At 33.0% G+C, this 19244-nt stretch overlaps 2 protein-coding genes and 1 pseudogene across 3 annotated transcripts; 2 read left to right on the top strand and 1 right to left on the bottom strand.

Moving 5' to 3' along the window:
* The first annotated feature begins 3097 nt into the window (after nt 1–3097).
* Nucleotides 3098–10101, top strand: LOC112519759 (pentatricopeptide repeat-containing protein At5g02830, chloroplastic). The gene is made up of 12 exons (XM_025128009.1): nt 3098–3745; nt 4453–4540; nt 4958–5162; nt 6151–6258; nt 7058–7222; nt 7398–7934; nt 8048–8113; nt 8264–8344; nt 8582–8679; nt 8786–9005; nt 9156–9216; nt 9633–10101. Exons 1-12 carry the CDS (start codon nt 3169–3171, stop codon nt 9971–9973), a joined length of 2547 nt encoding a protein of 848 aa, XP_024983777.1. The 5' UTR covers nt 3098–3168; the 3' UTR covers nt 9974–10101.
* A 666-nt stretch (nt 10102–10767) lies between these two features.
* On the bottom strand, nt 10768–14413 carry LOC112515628 (thioredoxin-like protein AAED1, chloroplastic). Of its 2 annotated transcripts, none has more exons than XM_025122544.1 (9): nt 14195–14413; nt 13967–14114; nt 13375–13420; nt 12997–13056; nt 12763–12799; nt 12404–12483; nt 12217–12308; nt 11940–12000; nt 10768–10994 (listed from the first exon to the last, which is right to left on the bottom strand). In XM_025122544.1, the coding sequence occupies exons 1-9, from the start codon at nt 14382–14384 to the stop codon at nt 10935–10937; spliced, it is 774 nt and encodes a 257-aa protein (XP_024978312.1). In that variant the 5' UTR covers nt 14385–14413; the 3' UTR covers nt 10768–10934. The 2 variants fall into 2 exon arrangements, with proteins under 2 accessions (XP_024978312.1, XP_024978304.1); XM_025122536.1 differs by having other exon boundaries at nt 13967–14117; nt 14195–14399.
* A 389-nt stretch (nt 14414–14802) lies between these two features.
* Nucleotides 14803–15706, top strand: LOC112529137 (annotated as a pseudogene).
* Nucleotides 15707–19244: the final 3538 nt, after the last annotated feature.

Genomic DNA, 19244 nt, shown 5'->3' with positions numbered 1-19244 from the left:
AAATGTTATATTATTGAACCAAAAACTAAATTAAATTATAATAAAAAAAATAAATTAAAAAAATTACATAAAAAATGAAAACTTTTAAATAGTTGATTTGATATTAACAGTATATTCTTTTCCAAATTTATATTTTATTCAAAAATAAAATCATTATTGCTTTCTTAAAAACACATAATATATACTATATGACAAAACATTTGACAAAAACTCTTAAAAACCACTTTTTATGCGTAAAGTACTATTTATTAATGCATATTACTTAAGCCTCAAGAATGCAAGTAGATTGTGCATAAGTACAACTTATTAAAACTCCATATTTGAATTCATGTAAATACTACAGATGAACATAATCAAATACATGATAAATATCTCATTTTAAATATAAAATATCTAAAATATAATTAGGATAATCATTGAGTTCTAATAAAATAAAATCATTATTGTTTTCTTCAAATTTTCATGATATCTTCAAATTTATATTATATTCAAAAATAAAATCATTTGCTTTCTTAAAAACACATAAAATCGTATTATAACATCAACATAGACAAATAATAAAATAGAACATTAAAATCGAGATGTGTCTCGCTGTATTGCGCAAGTACTCTTCTAGTCAATGTTAATATCAAATCAACTATTTAAAAGTTCTCATTTTATGTAATTTCTTTAATTTATTTTTTTATTATAATTTAAGTTTAATAATGAAATAATTTATTTTTGGTTTAATATTATAAATTTTATAAAGATAATAAATAAGTATTCTGTTAGAATTCAAATATTATTCTAATTATATTTTAGATTTTTTATATTTAAAATGAGATGATTATCTTGTATTTGATTATGTTTATCTACAGTTAGTTATACGAATTCATATATGGAGTTTTAATAAGTTGTACTTACGCACAATCTACTTGTAATCTTCAATTTTAAGTAATATGTATTAATAAACAGTACTTTATGCATAAAAAGTAATTTTTAAGAATTTTTTGTCAAATACTTTATAATATAATATAGATAAACACTTACTGGATAAACAAAATTCTCTAACTCTTGAACTAATAGCATCTCCAAAGGAGGGGTTCATGAGCATGAACATTCTCTGTGTAATGGACCGCTCCATAGAAAAACTAAACCATTGTGGATATGCCTCCTATTAACTTTAATTAGTTTATTTGTTTTAATTAATTTAATTACTTTTTTTCTTTAATTGATAGATTAATTCGATTATTTTTATTAAATAAAAATGAAAATTAGTTCATCTATTATTTATAAAAATTACCAACTTCAATCCAAATTATATTTTTATTTTATACGTATATCTTTTGACTCTTTCAGTATAGATTTCAACCAGGGGCGGCCCTGGCCATGTGCAGCCCGTGCGGCCGCAAAGGACATCAAATTGTTATTTATTACTAGTTTTGAGTTTAATAATTTGAGAATTGGACAACTGAACTTTAACTATAAAAACATGCCCAATGCCTAGTAGTGATGAATACTGAATGTACATCGTTGGAAAAAGTTGGAAAGTTGAAAAAGTTTTTGTTTGTATAAAGTTGTCTATATAAATTAATCTGTTTGTATAAGTTGAATTTTTTTTGTTTTGGAGAGTTTTTTTCGCAAATGTAAGAAGCGTTTTTTTAGTTGGAAGGGACATGTTTGAAATTTTTTTTTGGCTTTCTATATAAAGCTCCCCCTGGAAGCTTACTGTATAAGTCACTTTTTATATCATTAAGCCACTACGAAACAATCATGCATAGTTGAGTGAATAAGCTGTTAGTTTCATTAAACTTATTAAGTTGCTAACAGATAAGCGTTTAGTTTTTAGTCGTTAGACCTGTAACTTTTAAGTTTTACTTTTACTATGACAACAATTTGGATGCAATTTACCATTTTAGTTAAAAACTAATTATAGTTTTCCTTGTCTTTTAAGTTTCATATATTGAAATAAAGTTTCCATTTTGCTAATTTCAATTTGAAAAAAGGAAAACTGGAAAAGAAGGAAGCATAATATTTATCAAGGATTTATCATTTTATATATTGTATTTGTGGTTTTGGTTTTTATGTCCCCTCCATCGTATTTTTTTAATTATAATTAATAAAAATCAACATAAGGATGAGATACTTAACTTGAATAGGTTATAAACTCTTTATAAAAATCGCATGTTTCGTTATCTCTTTGTTTCGTTGGCTTTAAAAAATAGGCTTAGGGACATTTTTTATTATTTTCGCACGGAGCATCAAAAATCTTAGGACCGACCCTGATTTCAACATTCCCAGTTACTATATGAATTTGTTAAATTCTGAGTTTAGTACATCATCAAATTCAAGTAGGTTTGGTAAAGCATATTTGAGAAAGGTTTATAAAAATGTGAAATAAATTTATTGTTGTTGCTTTTTAATTATTGTCAATTTTCGTGATTTTTAATTATGATAGACTTTTATTGTTATAGTTTGTAATAATTGTAGTAACAATTTTTTAACTATTATAATTTTTATTATTGTAGTTTTTTAATTATATAAAACATAGATCAGTCATTGATTGAGGATATAAGATTTTTGAAACATACAGAAAAGAAAAAACTAATATGGCAAGAGGTTCACGACTGTAGATGCCAAAGAGCATATGCAATCATAAATTTGGGTTTCTGATGAAACTAACCATGCATAATAAATAATGGGGTATTTATAAAAATAAGCGGTTTACACAACCTTTTGCCACAAAATAACCACATTTTAGAGGTTTTGCCAAAATAACCATCCGGATCTCCTCCTGGGGGGCGATCCGTACACAATGGGGGCGATTCTCTTAAAAAAAATTCTTCAAAAGTCGAAATTACTGTTCACCTTATTAACCGTGTTTGACCTCGCACCTGGGACGATCTGGATTTTTTTAACATCATTAGATACATAGAGGGACTAAAATGCAGAAATGACCATCCATTAAAAGTCAAAGGTTAAAAAAAATCTCAATCGCTTATAAAATTCAATAAAAAGAATAAAATATGTTGATATTTTGCCACTAAACTAAAGGAAGGTGATTTATCCCCTCCAACGACAAACGCAACACCTGCCTTTCAATTTTCATATACAATCTTCGTCCCCAACCAAACATCAATTAAACACAACCGCCTGACGCTAACAGGAAAACGGCCGGTTAGCCGGGAAATGAGAAGCACCGCCACTCTTCTCATTATTGCCTCCTCTGTTTCCACCCCTCCTCCGTCTTTTCCCAAGCATACACTCACTACTACTAACCCTAAACAATCAAAACCGTCGTCGTCGTCGTCTTCTTCTTCTTCTTCTTCTTCTTCCTCTCAGTCTCATCGTCCTCCTCTGCTCACTACTGTTCGATGTGGGGAAAATCGTCAGAGCTACCATCGGATAAATTACTATGCCGAACTAGCTTCAAAGCTCGCAGAAGAGGGCAGGTTCCAGGATTTGTTCATGATTGTGGAGACGGTTACAAGTGGTGGTGGTAGTTCTGGATTGAAGGCGGAGGAGTTTGTGGCATTGTTGAATGCTGATCTTGTTTCTAAGGGGATTTTGAGTGTGATTGAGAGTGATGGAGGCGTGCGGGGTGTGATCAGAGTGTTGACCTGTTTTCAGAAGTTAGGGATTGGTAGTGCATTGGAAGTGTTGCTGTCTGATAGATCTGTTGTGGAGGCGATTGGTCGCGAATGTAACCGGATTTTGAAGTTTGGTGATGCGAAGGAGGTTGTTGATTTGATGGAAACGCTCTCTAGTAAGTTTTCCTACACGCATTTTGTGATCCCCGTTCCCTTACATAAACGTTGAAGCTGAAATAGATGCTTTTAAATTAATTCAGCTATGGTTTCTATAAGGCACTGAATGTAATTATGTAAACTTATGAGATTATTTCCTTTTGAGAATTTGTCAGGTTGACACTTGACACATACCAGTAAGTTCTTTTAGATATATTTAATACAATATCTTGCTGGTGATTTGTGCAAGTGAGTCATTTGAAAACTCTGACCAAAGATTATGCCAGTTAGATGTTGTACAATGTTGGATTGTAAAATATGGCTCCATCTTGTTTACCGACCTCCATTACAAGCAAGAAATGTGTGATAGAGGCTATTTAATTAACATACACTGGTTTATTCTTATACTTTATACACTGTATATTACCATTCCAGATATAGCACTTATAATACTATAGAAATTTGAATTTCATATTAGAAATCCTAAAAAACGACATACCTCCCTTGATCACAATTGAGTTGTTTTGTGAGCTGTCCTATTTCACTATTATTTGTTTGAAGACCCTACTGACAATTTCAAGTGTGGAGCAGTTATTGTGGTAAAGCAATGACAATTTAGCTAATGAATTGTTTGAACTGCCAAACCTATTGTTGTTTTGCGAAACAAGATGTTTTATGAAACTATATGCAACTCATTTCTCCTATTCTACCCCTCCATGTGGTGCAGGATTCCATTTATCTGTTGAAGATACAGTGGAACCAATTGAGGTTATAAGAAACTGTGTCAACAAAAGGAACCCATATGTGGCCATAAGGTATGCTTTCTTTTTTAAACTCTGGGTGAAAAAGTAGTGTCCAATTAAACTTATTGGGCTTCCCTCATATGCACCCATCATGTAGTTACTCAACTGAACTAGATGGTTTTTAAGCCTTCCTACTTCTGATAATGTCTCATCTTACTATCAGTTTTAGGGGTTGTTTTCTTCTTCTTTCTATTAAGAAATATCTGGAATTAGGTGGTTGTTTATGGACAACATATACATGGTGGCTTATTCAGTTGAGCATTTCCAGCCATTGCTTAATAATTAAGCCAAAAAACAAACAGAGCTTAATGGTTGTGAGGATAAGCCAATAAGCAAAAAACAAACAGGCCCTTACTGTGGAGAATTTATTTTCCAAGCACATCGAACATCTTTGTTCTGTTCTTCAATGTTAACTAGCTCCCTTTGCAGGTATGCGAGTTTCTGTGTCTACTCAGATGAAATATTCTGTACCACAATTCTTGAATTTGGAAAGAAAGGAGATATGGCATCTGCGCTGACTGTTTTTGAAGCATCCAAACATAATCTGGGTTGCGTAAATATGTATGCTTACCGCACAATCATAGATGTATGTGGTCTTTGTTCTGACCATTTGCAATCTAGGTCCATTTATGAGGTATGATCATAATTTCCTTAAAAGTTCTGGAGTGTAATTGATAGAAAATTGTTGAGGATTATGTTGACTGCATGATTTTAGTAAAGTTCTCTCCCCTTAACCATGCTAACACATGCAAAAGTTCCGGCCTACTACCATCAAGCATGTGGTTTAAGTACTTTAGGCTACAATGATTAAGATCCTACTGAAAAGAGGGTACCACTCTAGGAGACCCTGGCCAAGGAGGTTTACTTTCCCATTTGAATAGGCTGTTTTAACCCATTTCCCCTCTATAATGTATCTGCATGTTGGCTCTATACTTTCTACACTCATAACATTTAGACTTCTCATCTTATATGTATGCTACATGATAATAACTGAAAACTAAAATAAAAACCATACATGCATAGAAGCAAAAGCCTGATTGTGTCATTAGTGGACTAGCTTGCAAGAATGTTGCCCACAGTTTTCAGTTCTTTCTACAGTATATAGTCCTCATCGAGTCATCAAAGTAAACCATGTATAGTACTCATCCAATCATCAAAATAACCATGCTAAGATTCTATGACATGCAACCACAATAGCTCTAAGTGATGGTTGTTCCACTTACAAATGGCTATTTAGATGTTAGATCACTGTTATACTTAGATAAGTGATTAATGACCTTTGACTCGAAGAGAAGTTAGGATTATTTGATTATTTAAGATTCTGTTATGAAGGAAACGCTTTTTGATTTTGAAATGGTGTATTCTAGATTGAATGAAAGAAGTGAATGTTACATATATGACCTGAATAAAAAAATTGGGTGGTCAAGTAATTGGTTTCATTTTCTTGTTGCACATGTTCCTAATTCTGTAGCATTTCACGTAGAAATACTATCATTATTCCTGTAGTGTTTCGTATATTTATGCATCAAGGTTCAAGGATGTTCTTGATTGATCATGTTGTCACTCGTATTGATTGATCATGATGTCCCTTATACTATGTTGTTTCTGCGAATTTGGTGCAGGGGTTAAGTGCTCAGAAAATCAACCCAAATCTGTATGTATTCAACAGTCTTATGAACGTAAATTCCTGCGACCTGAGCTACACGATGAATATTTACAAGCATATGCAAGTAATACTCTCTTCCTCACTCATTTTGCGAATTTTGTTCCATTTTCTGGTTCAATCTAGTCAACATATGGCAGTCAGCTTCATTTAGAAAGTTTTTTAGTTTATACTGTTACTCTTGCGAAAGAGTGGATAGTAGGTCATTGGTCCAAGAACCAGGCAATAATCCTAAATTCCTAATAATTCACTGGGAATCTGGTAGGTTGCAATGATATAGTGAAGATCACATGTATGCCATGTTATATACTCTATTGACACCCCATTTCCGATGGGGAAGACGAGCACTAATAGCAGTTATAGGAATAAAGATAGACATTTGATTATTCAATGGGCATATTAGGGTTTTAGGATTCTAGTTGATCAGGTCAAGTAGACCAATGGGAAACTGAAATCTACTATTATTGGGTAGGTATCTAGTACCATGTTTTTTTTCTTCTGGTTTGTTATTTTATTGGCAATAGTTGTAAAGGATATTGTTTCCTAGTTTCGTTGGATCTGGACTTCTAGAATATATTTAGTTAATCTATTCATTGATGTGAACCCCACCATTGTTCTCTCTTCTATTTGAGTGTTCTTTTCCGTTCCTACTCACTGATAGACCTCTCTAATTACCAGCTATCTATATCATTCTATACTTTGACTCCAGTATAATATTTGGCACTGAGCGGACGGTAGATTCATAACAGTTCCATCCCAGCATTTCTTTTAAGCAAGAAATATGAAGATTGGGTCTTTAGCTTCTTTCAATCTAACACATTAGCTAAAAAAAATGCTGTATTTGACTAATTCCATTTACTAATCAGATTCTAGGTGTTGCTCCAGATATGGCATCATATAATATCCTTTTAAAATCATGCTGTCTTGCTGCTAGAGTTGATTTGGCCCAAGAAATATACAGGGAGGTAGAGAATTTGGAATCAAGAGGATCATTGAAGTTGGATGTATTCACATACAGCACATTGATTAAGGTACCATATTCATTTTTGCATTACTTGCTACGAGTGTTACAACCTATATCCCAAAAAATCAGCCCACTTCACAATCTCTTTTGTCCCCAATCTATCTTTTATGCATTTACAAAATAATGTTCTTGCTGCCAACATTGTGATATGTGTTGTTTTTATATTTGTCATCAAATCTCAGGTATTTGCAGATGCAAGAATGTGGCAGATGGCACTAGCAATGAAAGAAAAAATGATTGAAGCTGGCGTTACTCCAAACGCCGTTACATGGTCATCGTTGATCAGTGCATGTGCCAAAGCAGGTCTGGTAGATCAAGCATTTGTATTATTTGAAGAGATGGTTCTGGCCAATTGCATGCCAAATTCACAGTGTTGCAATGTCCTCCTTTATGCGTGTGTTAAGGCTTTCCAGTATGATAGAGCCTTCCGTTTATTTCAATCCTGGAAGAGGAATTCGTTTCAGATGGCCTTTGGTGATAACTATATTGCCAATAGGCAAAGTTTGTCAAAAGGGGGCTTGCAAATTGATATGAAGGTTCCTTTCAAACCTACTACTTCGACATATAATGTACTTATGAAGGCTTGTGGCACTGATCACCTTCGTGCAAAAGCTTTAATGGATGAGATGAAGAGATTTGGCCTTTACCCTAATCATATAAGCTGGTCAACTTTGATTGGTGTTTATGGGGGCTCCGGGGATGTGAAGAGTGCTGTACAGGTAAAGAGCCGCAGTGAGGTTTTAAGTAATTTTTGGATGAGAATTGTGCTTTATCTACTGTAAGCAGAAATCTGCATTAAATTACTCTAATAACTATTTTCCCTTCAGTGCAGATTTTGGAAACCATGCGCGAGTCTGGCGTCCAGCCTGATGTTGTTGCATATACAGCAGCTATTAGGGTTCAAACCTTTCTTTCTTCTGTGAACTCTTACTTACAGGGCTTCTATTATGTGAAAAAACAGCAGCTTCTGTTATCTCCATGTTAACAAAATGCTGCATCAATCATCTTTGATCAATCTGATTCTGACTACAAGTGATTTCATCTACAGGTTTGTGTAAAACAGAGGGAATTGAACTTGGCATTTTCTTTATTTAGAGAGATGAAGAAATATCAAATACAACCAAATATGGTGAGGAATATGACTTCTGGCTATATGCTTAAACTTTGTTTCCTGCATCTACAAACTATTCTATTTTGCACCAGCTACCATGTCATGTACATAATAAATCAGTATAACAACTCTAAAGAACAAGAATAGAACCACATACTGGCAATATTATTTGATTATTAGACGTTATTAAACGAAGTATTACTGGGACCAACCTTTTGAAACAAGATATAAAACCCTTGAACTTTTGAATTTCAGGTGACATACAACACACTTCTCAGGGCACGAACCAGATATGGTTCCTTAAAAGAAGTGCAACAATGCCTATCTATATATCAGGACATGCGTAAAGCAGGGTAAGTGCTTATTTGGAGAACTTGCAAATTCTCATGCTAACTTGGGTTCAATGCTCAATTGGACTGCATGTTGTTCTACTGAAATGAATATTTTATTATTGTGTAGGTTTAAACCTAATGATTACTATCTCAAGGAACTGATAGAGGAATGGTGTGAAGGGATAATACAAGATAATAACCATCGGCCACAAGGCCAGCTAAACTCTAGCAGCCGAAGGGATTTAGGGGGACCACACAGTTTGCTTCTTGAGAAAGTTGCATCACACTTGCAAAAGGGTAATGCAGAGACGCAATCCATAGCTGTTGATCTTCGAGGGCTTACAAAGGTAACTAACAACTAACTGGAATATGATATTGTGAATTGGAGCAAAACTGGATTTCCTCCAACTAATTGATCCAAGAGAAATTGGTAGCAACTTGAGTTTTCATAATCCTTTTGTTTTGGTATGACAATGTTTAACGCAATGTATCGACAGGTTGAAGCACGCATTGTTGTCCTAGCAGTTTTGCGAATGATAAAAGAAAACTACCATCCAGGTGACAATTAAATTCTCTATTACATACTGCACGTAATACTTTGCTCTTACAGTGTGTGTATGCTGCCTTTAGGAGAACTCCTTTCCCAGAACCGAAATTCTCAAAATCCCCCAATYAAAATACAATTTTCAATGTAAGATGCACAAAGCTATTATAGCARCATTGCTCTGAAAACTTCAGCTCTTGGAAAGGGGATAGGCATCATAGCAAGTCTCGTGGGTGTCATATCTTCTCTCCATCCCAATCCCACAGAACCTGATTTCCATATCTACACCCTGCTCCATGTTCAACTTGCTTCTCTATACACACACACATGCATATATATAAATATGTATATACACACATACATATATCATAGTTGTATATTATACACACTGGATTGTGAGTTTTGATGCCCAAACATGCTTCGGTTGCAGGAGAATTGATAAGAGATGACATGTTTATAGTGTTGGGAGTCCAGGAAGTAGGTGCAGCTGCAGATAAACATCAATTTGATGTAAAAGATACAATAATCAAACTTCTACAGGGCAATCTCCGCCTCGAGGTTCTGCCATTAGGACCTAAAATCCCAACCGAGATAAGAATCAATGTGGAGAATCCCTTCAATCCACGTTCCAACTTAGATAAAAAGACATCCCCCACCAGAAGACCAGCAGTTTTGCAGAGGCTGAAGGTGACAAAAAGATCCTTGTATCATTGGTTACAGAGAAACTCAAATGAACAGAGAAGAAGGCAAGTATGGCATACCCACAATTGATGTTTTGTACATAATTAATTGAAACGTTGATTATACCATATAGTATATTGCAAAAAATGTGATTGTAACACACCTCTCTAATCCAATTTATTGAATATAAATAAAATATCACTTCCATTTTGTTCTCAGCTTACGTGTTCTTTGTGATTTTCCATATCATCCTACTTGACCTTTTGTCATAAACAAACCATTGGGTTTTGTGAGAATAAAAAAAGGACCCAAATACGATTCATTTTGCATGCATGTGTCCGTAGTTTATCTAAAATAACTCATTTTTGTGAAGTATAATGGTTTTGTTGCATTTCTTTTTGTAAGAATGCTGGTTGCTTTGTAATAATAAACCAAGCACAATGGTAGGGAAAGTTGATGACTTTTAATTTTTCTCTCTTCCCCATTACTTAGAAAAAGTGAGCCACCGATTCAGGTACAAGATACTATCATTACCGCCTGGACAATTAGACATCCAACCCGTAATCGCAACGACCCAATTGCAAGAGCGGAGCTCTACCAACTGAGCTATGCTACTACTTCTGATTCTAGGGTTTCCACGCTTGAAAAAAATAACCTGGGGCGATACGTTAGATTTTGCTTTCACATCGGCAACATCACACTCTACAAGCTCACAAACATATGAGATTTTTGAGATATTATGGAGTAGTTGATATTTCACGAGTTTTTATAGGTTTGTTTGTAATTACGTTCTAAATATGTGAAAATCAATTTGATAAAAAGGTAATTCAATTATTTTTTTAATTTGTTTTTTTAATTATTTATAAAAAATGAAATTCAACTATATTCCAAATTCCAAATCCTTCCATGAAATCTAAATCCCTCATAAACGGCTTAATGGTACTGCTATTGTTTATGTAAGCATTAACAATGTATAGCAAGTAATATGGACACATCTTGGGGCTTCCCAAAAGCACTTCATTTGTTCACTTATCGGTGAATGTGCACCATCTCATGAGCAACATGCTTTCAGTATCTCTTCTATGTCAGGATCATCACCTGCTTCCTTGTCCTGCATCAATCGATGCAAAAAAAAAATAGCATTGGTGAGAAACACTGGAATATATTTGAGGATCATAACAAGTTCTTCATCCAACAAAACCAACATGGTGGTCAGTGTTAAAAAAGGCACGCCCTAACGCACACAAGATGCGTCTCCGCCATTATGAAATGACCCATAACGTTTCTGTAAAGCGTGGCTCATGTCATGGCACTCTGAGGCGCACATTTTTTGTAAGACGTAATTTTTTTTCAATTTTTTTTATCTTTTGTGTTTTTACATTTTTAGTTTTAAATTTTACACGTTTATAGATTTATATAATCACATCACTCACAGATTCACGAATTCATAAACATTATGGGCTCACGATTAAAACGAAGTTGTAATATTATTTTTATAAGTTATATTCTAACTATGTAATCAAAAACTATTTTTATCATAATAGTCTAGATGGTTTTTCTTCTAATATAAACGTACATTTTTAATATCATTATTTGGAGATAATATATAGAAAACATAAATGTAAATACATAATTCTATATATGACATGCAAATTTGCCGCCTTATGTCCTCGCCGTTGGGTGTAAGGCTTAAGACTTGGGGCTTGACCTGGCCGCCATGCCCTACGCCATTTTGAACCTTGATGGTGGTCATGAAAATTATGGCAATTGAGCCCTTCATTTCTAGGTTTGAATGCACCAAAGATGAGGGTATCAAATTCAACTAAATTCAGTTATGCAATCGAGGTTCAGGTGCACTGGTCATTGGTGCATTCAGAGTTTCAGACTTTGACTCAGGTATGTGAGTCAGGTTTGGGTGCACACCAGATGAGGGTGTCAACCTTCACTAAAAGGATCTAGAAATAAGTTCTCCAAACTGCAGAAATTGCATGGTGCATGAAATAGATAAGATAGGATTAGATGAAGGCAAGTGCAAAAGATCACAAGGGGGACTCACTTTGTGGATGTATGAGATGTTGCTTATCCCTGGACCTGCAACCATGATTCCACCTTGTTGCCTGACAAAATAACCATCTTTCTATTACACAAAATTTACTCTACCTAGACAAGTTAGATTTAACAAATTTCCCAACAGTTTTTTTAATTTGAAGAACAGTCTGTTCGATCTAAAAAGTCAACATGCATGCTTCTTTTGTGAGCGGAGAAAGTAACTCTTTCACAAAGATGTGATCACCGTTACAAAGCAACTAAGGAAGTATGTATAGTATACGTACCAACCACCTTTTGTACGGGTATCTTTTTCAAAGGAAATCTCCCAATCTTGTCGATAACCTTCCATGTATGCTTCTATAATTTTCAAAGCTGCCTGTATTTATCATACGATTCACAAAGATGAAAACTTATAAGCCCATAAAATTTGAGTGAGTAGGCAACCTCATTCAAGCAATTGGCCAAACATACCCCAGGTGTAAACGTAGTTGTAACTCCTGAAACAAAGCTCAATGCCTTGTATGATGCATAACTAGGATCTGCATATACTTCTGTAACAAGCAGCAAGAGAGATATGACATTGTGCTATAAATGGCGCAGCGAGGATTTTTATATGTTACAAGTGTAATATGATTGAACTATGACGATTGATCTTCTCAAATTTGTAGTTGCATACGAGAGTTCTGTTTTGACAAAACCAAATCAAACCCAATACAGAGTAAGGTCCGGAGGTAGAACATTCGCATACCTTACCTCTACCCCAAGAGGTAGAGAGGCTGATGTTTCCGTGAAGACCCCTGACTTGCTAAAAAAATGTGGAAAATACATACCTCCTTTGAAACTTGTTTGCTCAGAGAATGCTCTTGCCTGAACAAGATTAAAAGAAACAGAACCATTTATTACATAAAGGAAAAAAGAATAATCATAAATGCATTGTAAAGAAACTTTTACGCTAACGCCTCTTAAATAACAAGTGTTTCATTGGATTTATCATTTGATAGTAAATTATAAAACATTTTTCATGATCTCAGAGTTGTATACAGACAACAGGGATACATCCACACCTGATCAACACTACCGGGCCCAATCAAGACAAGCGCTACACCTGAAGCATCCATTCTATCCTGATAAACAAAAGTCCAACAATGTCATTGCTCCAACACTCGAAGTCATACAACCAGTTAAATTTGGTATTGACTGTGTGAGAATATGTGGAACAACCTCATTACATTACTCTCCAAGAGAGCCCTTAAGCAGAGAAGGGAGGTTCCAACATTCATTCAGTAGAAATGGTCCAACAAAGTAAACGGGGAATTAATCTTCTATCATATCATTGGAAATTCAATCATCCAACACTTATTTGAAGGGAAATTGCGGAAATCATGCATGGCCATCATAGCTAGAAGAAAGGTGTTAGATTCTGGTTTGTAGAAACTGCATACCTTCTTAGCAGCAAGCTTATCAGCTCGTGTGCGACAAAGGACACATCTGCAGTTTCAACATGCAAAACATTAAAGCCGTTCCAACATTCATCATCATATAACAGTCTTCATATATGCATATTATTTATATTTTTATTGATAAGATCAAAGCTTCTGCAATGATCCAGGTAGGAATAACATGAGAGCAAGTATAACAGAACCATCAAATTTGAGTAATCGGCTTCTTGAACCATTGAATACCAAATATTTCCAATAAAGATGGTTCTTTAGGCATTTGAATTTCCATAATTTGGCTAGATTCACTACAAACTGATGTTTGTAAGTGTAAGATGAAAATTCATGTACATAATCCATCGATCAAATTTCACAAAAACAACAAACAAGATCACTGTCTTCATCACTTCTGGTGTGTTTACCAGTGTGATACAGAAAGTCATACCATCGATTTTTCAGAAAATGGTTCAGTAAGCAAATGATTACCAATATGTTCCACCCTCATGCGGTGATGCCCTTGTGCATATGACTTATATTTGCACTTCGATTTCCCGAACACTACGACAAAACCCTAAATTCTATAAGATGAGATGCATACCCGAAATGACGAGCAAATGCAACAACAGCTTTTCGATCCTTCCATAAATCAGAAATCGTCATTGAATTCCCATTCAAATCAAACACCTCTACTCTCTCCAACAAAGTACCCGTTTCTTCACTGATTCCAATCGAAGATTGAGAAGTTCCTGCTGCCAAATTCATATACATTAAAATTGATCGTAATGAGTATGTGAATACTTATACAAGGGAGAGGAATAAAACTTGCCGGTGGAGCTGGAGGCGGCGGAGACAGGACGGCGGGCATTTGACGAAGAAATGAGGATGGTTTTGTCGGCGGTGGCAGAGTGAGAGAGAGCAAGACTATAACTGCCAGTAGTAAAATTTTGTAGGGAATTATAATGTGAAAACAGATAAGAACGAGTGACCGGAGAGACGGTTGAGAGAGTAATCGCCATTTTTTTGTCTGAATCTTCTCGTCGCCGGAAACGGCAATTAACTGGACCCCTTGAAGGTTCGTTGATTTTGGTGGCAAATATTATTACACGTGGCCGTATGCTTACTCTTACATATTTTCCGAATTTTGTGGCATTAATACAAAAAATTTAAAGATTTCGTTCACCAAACGCTTGTTCGGGTAACTGCTTACCAAATGATATTAATTTACTGGATGAATATGATTAGGATCAAGAATCTTACCTGATAAGAGTAGGACAAGATCCAAAAGTCTTACCTGGTAAATGAGGGCGACGACTTTTACCATGGTAAGCGTTTACCGGGTAAATTGTTGCATACGATGTTATTTTATTGGACTAAAATCTTACGCGATAAATAAATAATAGTATTAAAATTTACCGGTAAGTACTCGTTGGATAAATGTTTGGTAAACGGTCCCTTGATCTCGACTATATATTGCAATATTTTAACAGCATCTTATAAAAATTCATTTTACCAGTTTTCATCTCTACCGCAGAGATCACCGTTTACCACCAATGCTGTTTTCGGAATCGAGTCTCAACACCACCAACGTTCTAATTCATCGAATCCTCCACCGCCGTTAAGAGATGATCCTAAGGGTTCTAGAAATTTCCAGTGGATGTTCTAGGCTGTCCCGGCGTCAGAAAAGGAACATATGCAAGCCGACTCTCGGATCTCCTCGGTGTTCCTCACATCGCCACCGGTGATCTCGTCCGTGAATAGTTATCTTCCTGTGGATATTCATATCGATCTAATTGCCACAATTTACGTTTTGGAAGGTCTTAATTAATCTCAAAACATAGTTATTCAGAATCACAAGATGAAATTGTTTATCTCTCAGTTTCAAACGTCGAATTTGTTCGAGTTTTTTTTGCATTTGCTTATACATAATTTGATCAAAGTCGTCTATAGTTTGGTGGTGAACCTGAAACTGAGAGAAGATGTATTGGCTGAGAAATGTTTGGAACGAAGGATATGCAGTCAATGTGGCATCCATCAACGCAAACGTAGAGACTGGGCATCTAGCAATCACCATGGCTCCACTTCTTCCACCTCCACAGTGTGCTTCAAAGCTCATTACTCGACCTGATGACACCGAACCTGTAATCGAAGAACGGATTCGTGTCTATAAGGAAAAGGTAAATGCTTTTTGGGCTTTCCCGCTATATATAAACTTCTAAAAATACCCTTTTGTTCAATATAAAGAACTTTCCTGCACCAAAGTTAATACCATAATCTATTATGTGTTCTGTTCTGATACTACTACTTTTGGTTCAAATTACAGGGGAGGATTATTACATAAATGAAGGGTAGTCAATGGAGTTTGATCTTGTTGGAGGGGTCGGTTAGCAATCGTTAAAAGGAACAAATCAGTCTTTCGACAACAAGGACCGAAAGTATAATTTACTCCGAAATTAAATTTGATTCACTTCTTTTTTCTTTATTAAAAATATTTTTAAATACGGTTAACAATTTCTTTTCTGATTATCATATTAATTTTACTATTGTAACTTCAGGGCCGTCCCTGGGGGAGGGCAACACGGGCGTACGCCCGGGGCCCAAAAATACCAAGAGGCCCAATTTTTCCCCTTAAAATACAATAGTAGTATAAAAGAATTTAATAAATTAAAAAAAACCTAAAAGATTGTAGCATATAATAAGGAGCAAAAAGAATTTAGTAGATAATAAGCGCACAAAAATATATCAATTAATTACATTCGAAAATAAAATAAAAAAATTAGTTGGTCATTTATTATATGTTATTGTTTATTGTCTCTCTAATTTTTTTTATCTCCAATAAGGTCCAATGATATTGGTTATTGTTATCTCTATATATTTGACCGTTTTTGTGCTTCAACAATTCAACTTTAAGATCATGTGCTTGCTATTGCTATATATTTTTGTTGGATATTTTTATCGATTTCTGTTTCTATTGATTATTGTTATTTGGTTATTTTGTTCTAATTGTTTTTGTTGACTATTGTTATCTATTTTTGTTTCTATATAAAATATTTTACCATTGTTTGACAATCAATCTATTGTTCTTATAATTTATGACGTGTTTCATGGTTTTGTGATTAATGAATAAATTTTTTCTACTATATGTATTTAGTATTGTCTCTTATATATGTCATGTTCCATAAACTTTTAATCTTAACATCTTATTTTAGTTGAACAAAGAAAGAAGTAAAATAGAATTTAGATATTTTCATCAATTGTTTGACTTATGTATCTTTCATTGGGATTCCATCACATCACAAGATTCTATTTAAGTGCTCAAATAATCATTTGTTGAACTTGCATATTATATGTTCAATTCATTATTTATTCTTATTGGATCTCAATGAATCATCTTTTCTTTCATATTTTTATTGGTCCTCATTTGTCTACTTGTATAGAAAACATTGATAATCTTATTTATTATTGATGTCTCATTGATCCTCATGATTACTTCATTCACACGAATTCTATTTTTGTATCAAAATAACACATATTTCTTGTTATTAAGATTTCTTTCCTCACTAAATTATTAACATTTATTGTGCTCAATTTTATACTAATGAAAAAAAATTATTGAATTTTTTTCCGTACGCACCGAGGGTCACTACAAGAAAAGTGAACTCTGACGATGCACTTTTTAGAGATGACATGTTTCCGCTACAAGTTATCGCATGTCGTTGTTATATACTCTTTCTGATTATAAATGAACTTTTTGCGACGACAAAAGTCGTTGCCTTATTTCTTGCAGTGGGCCCTGTTTTTACGTTCGCCCAGGGCCTAAAAACTGTCAGGAACGGGCATGTGTAACTTATTTACAACTTTTTAATAATTCAATTTAATAATGTTATGTAACTTTTTTATTCTTTTCAAAACATAAGCTTTTTTTATCTTAACGAACAAATTTTAATATACTAGAAGGGTACTCGTGCAATGCACTGAGACATATTTTCATTTCAATGTTTCGTTTAATTTTTTATCCATATCGACGTAATACGATTTTATGTGGTTTTGAGAAAATGATAATGTTTTTATTTTTTAATAAAATATAAATTTAAAAAATATATCAATATTAGTATCAAATTAACTATTTAAAATTTTTTGTTTGTGTTTTTTTGTTAATTCAAATTTTTTATTATACTTTAATTTAACGTAACGAAGTAACTTAATTTAGGTTTAATAATATATTTTTTATAAAAAAAATAATTACGTATTATGTTAGAACTCAATAATTATCTTAATTATATTTTAGATTTTTTATATTCTAAAATGAGATGTTTATCCTCTATTTGATTATATTTATCCGCATTTAGTTACACGAATTCAAACATAGAGCTTTAATAAGTTGTACGTATGCACAATTTACTTGTAATCTTGAATGTTAAGTAATATGCTTCAATAAACAGTACTTCATGCATAAAAATGGTTTTTAAGAGTTTTTGTCAAATGTTTTATAATATAGTATAGATAACGTAATTTAAGTTTAATAATGAAACAATTTATGTTGGTTTAATAATATAACATTTTATAAAGATAATAATTAAGTATTCTGTTAGAACTCAATGATTATCTTAATTATATTTTAGATTTTTTATATTTAAAATGAGATGTTTATCCTGTATTGATTATGTTTATTTGCAGTTAGTTACACGAATTCAGATATGGAGCTTTAATAAGTTGTACTTACGCACAATCTACTTGTAATCTTGAGTTTTAAGTAATATGCATTAATAAACAATATTTTATGCATAAAATTGGTTTTTAAGAATTTTTCCCAAATGTTTTATAATATAGTATAGATAATTATCTCACGTTAACTGTGCTTAAAATAATTTTAATAAAGATTTTAAAAAAAAAAATATGTGAATCAAAATTAATTTTAGAGTTAATCATATATTTGGTCCCTATAGTTTGTCTAAACACTAATTTGTCCATTCTAACTGTTGTTGCTAACTGATGATGCTAACTATAGGGATCCTTGAGAGTTACTAAATTGAAAAATTAAAGGATCATCAAGGCATGAAGTGTGATATATTGTTTTACAGTTTTAGGGACCAAATCCAAAATTTGAGTATACCACAAGGACCACCAGTGTAATTCATTATATCCCTTTTTCTTTCCAAAATTTCACAATAATTTTATTTATATTATATTATAAAGCATTTAATAAAAAATCTTAAAAACTATTTTTTATACATGAATTATTATTTATTGATGCATATTACTTAAAGGGCAAAATGCACAAAATAGCAATCTACTTTCATAAATTTCTTTATTATAGCAATGTACTTTCAGTTTTTCTTATTACAGCAATGTATCATCAAATTATTTTTTATTAGGACATTGTACTTTGAAAAATTTACCCATTATAACATTGGGTAACCTTTTGATTTAAATTTACCCATTATACTAGGTTTCCATGCCACCTCATTGTTCATGTAGGCTGTCCACATATACTATAGTGATGTGACTTTCTTACTACATCATTGTACTTTTAAAATTATTTTATTATGGCATCTACTAGTTCTTATTAAACACTGTATTTTTAATTTTAATATTTAGATATGTTACATGTTATTTAATAAATGTATTAAATGAATTAAAAAAATTCTAAATTATTCATTAATATATCAATATCAATAAAACTAGTATAACACAACTTATCTCGCTAACATTTTAAAAAAATATGTGTTTTTTGAAAGAAGGAAAATAAGAATTGTTTCCTTTTTTACCCAAAAATATTATTTTTTTAAAGAATATATTATATTTGTTCAAAAACTTTTTACTTGACGAATAAATATATTAAATTAATTAGACTTTTTTGAATTATTTATTAATATAAC

The sequence above is a fragment of the Cynara cardunculus genome, assembly GCF_001531365.2.
Source record: "Cynara cardunculus var. scolymus isolate 2C chromosome LG 1, CcrdV1, whole genome shotgun sequence".
Lineage (NCBI taxonomy): Eukaryota > Viridiplantae > Streptophyta > Magnoliopsida > Asterales > Asteraceae > Cynara > Cynara cardunculus.
Note: the sequence above shows the minus strand (reverse complement) of the source record. Positions and strands in the feature narration are given on the sequence as shown.

Coding starts and splice junctions, on each gene's coding strand:
- LOC112515628 (XM_025122536.1), bottom strand. CDS start 14,384: ATGGCGATTACTCTCTCAACCGTCTCTCCGGTCACTCGTTCTTATCTG. Junction 13,421..13,966: donor GCATTTGCTCGTCATTTCGG/GTATGCATCTCA, acceptor TTGAAACTGCAG/ATGTGTCCTTTGTCGCACAC. Junction 12,309..12,403: donor CAACTACGTTTACACCTGGG/GTATGTTTGGCC, acceptor TGATAAATACAG/GCAGCTTTGAAAATTATAGA.
- LOC112519759 (XM_025128009.1), top strand. CDS start 3,169: ATGAGAAGCACCGCCACTCTTCTCATTATTGCCTCCTCTGTTTCCACC. Junction 6,259..7,057: donor ATATTTACAAGCATATGCAA/GTAATACTCTCT, acceptor TTTACTAATCAG/ATTCTAGGTGTTGCTCCAGA. Junction 7,935..8,047: donor ATGTGAAGAGTGCTGTACAG/GTAAAGAGCCGC, acceptor CCTTCAGTGCAG/ATTTTGGAAACCATGCGCGA.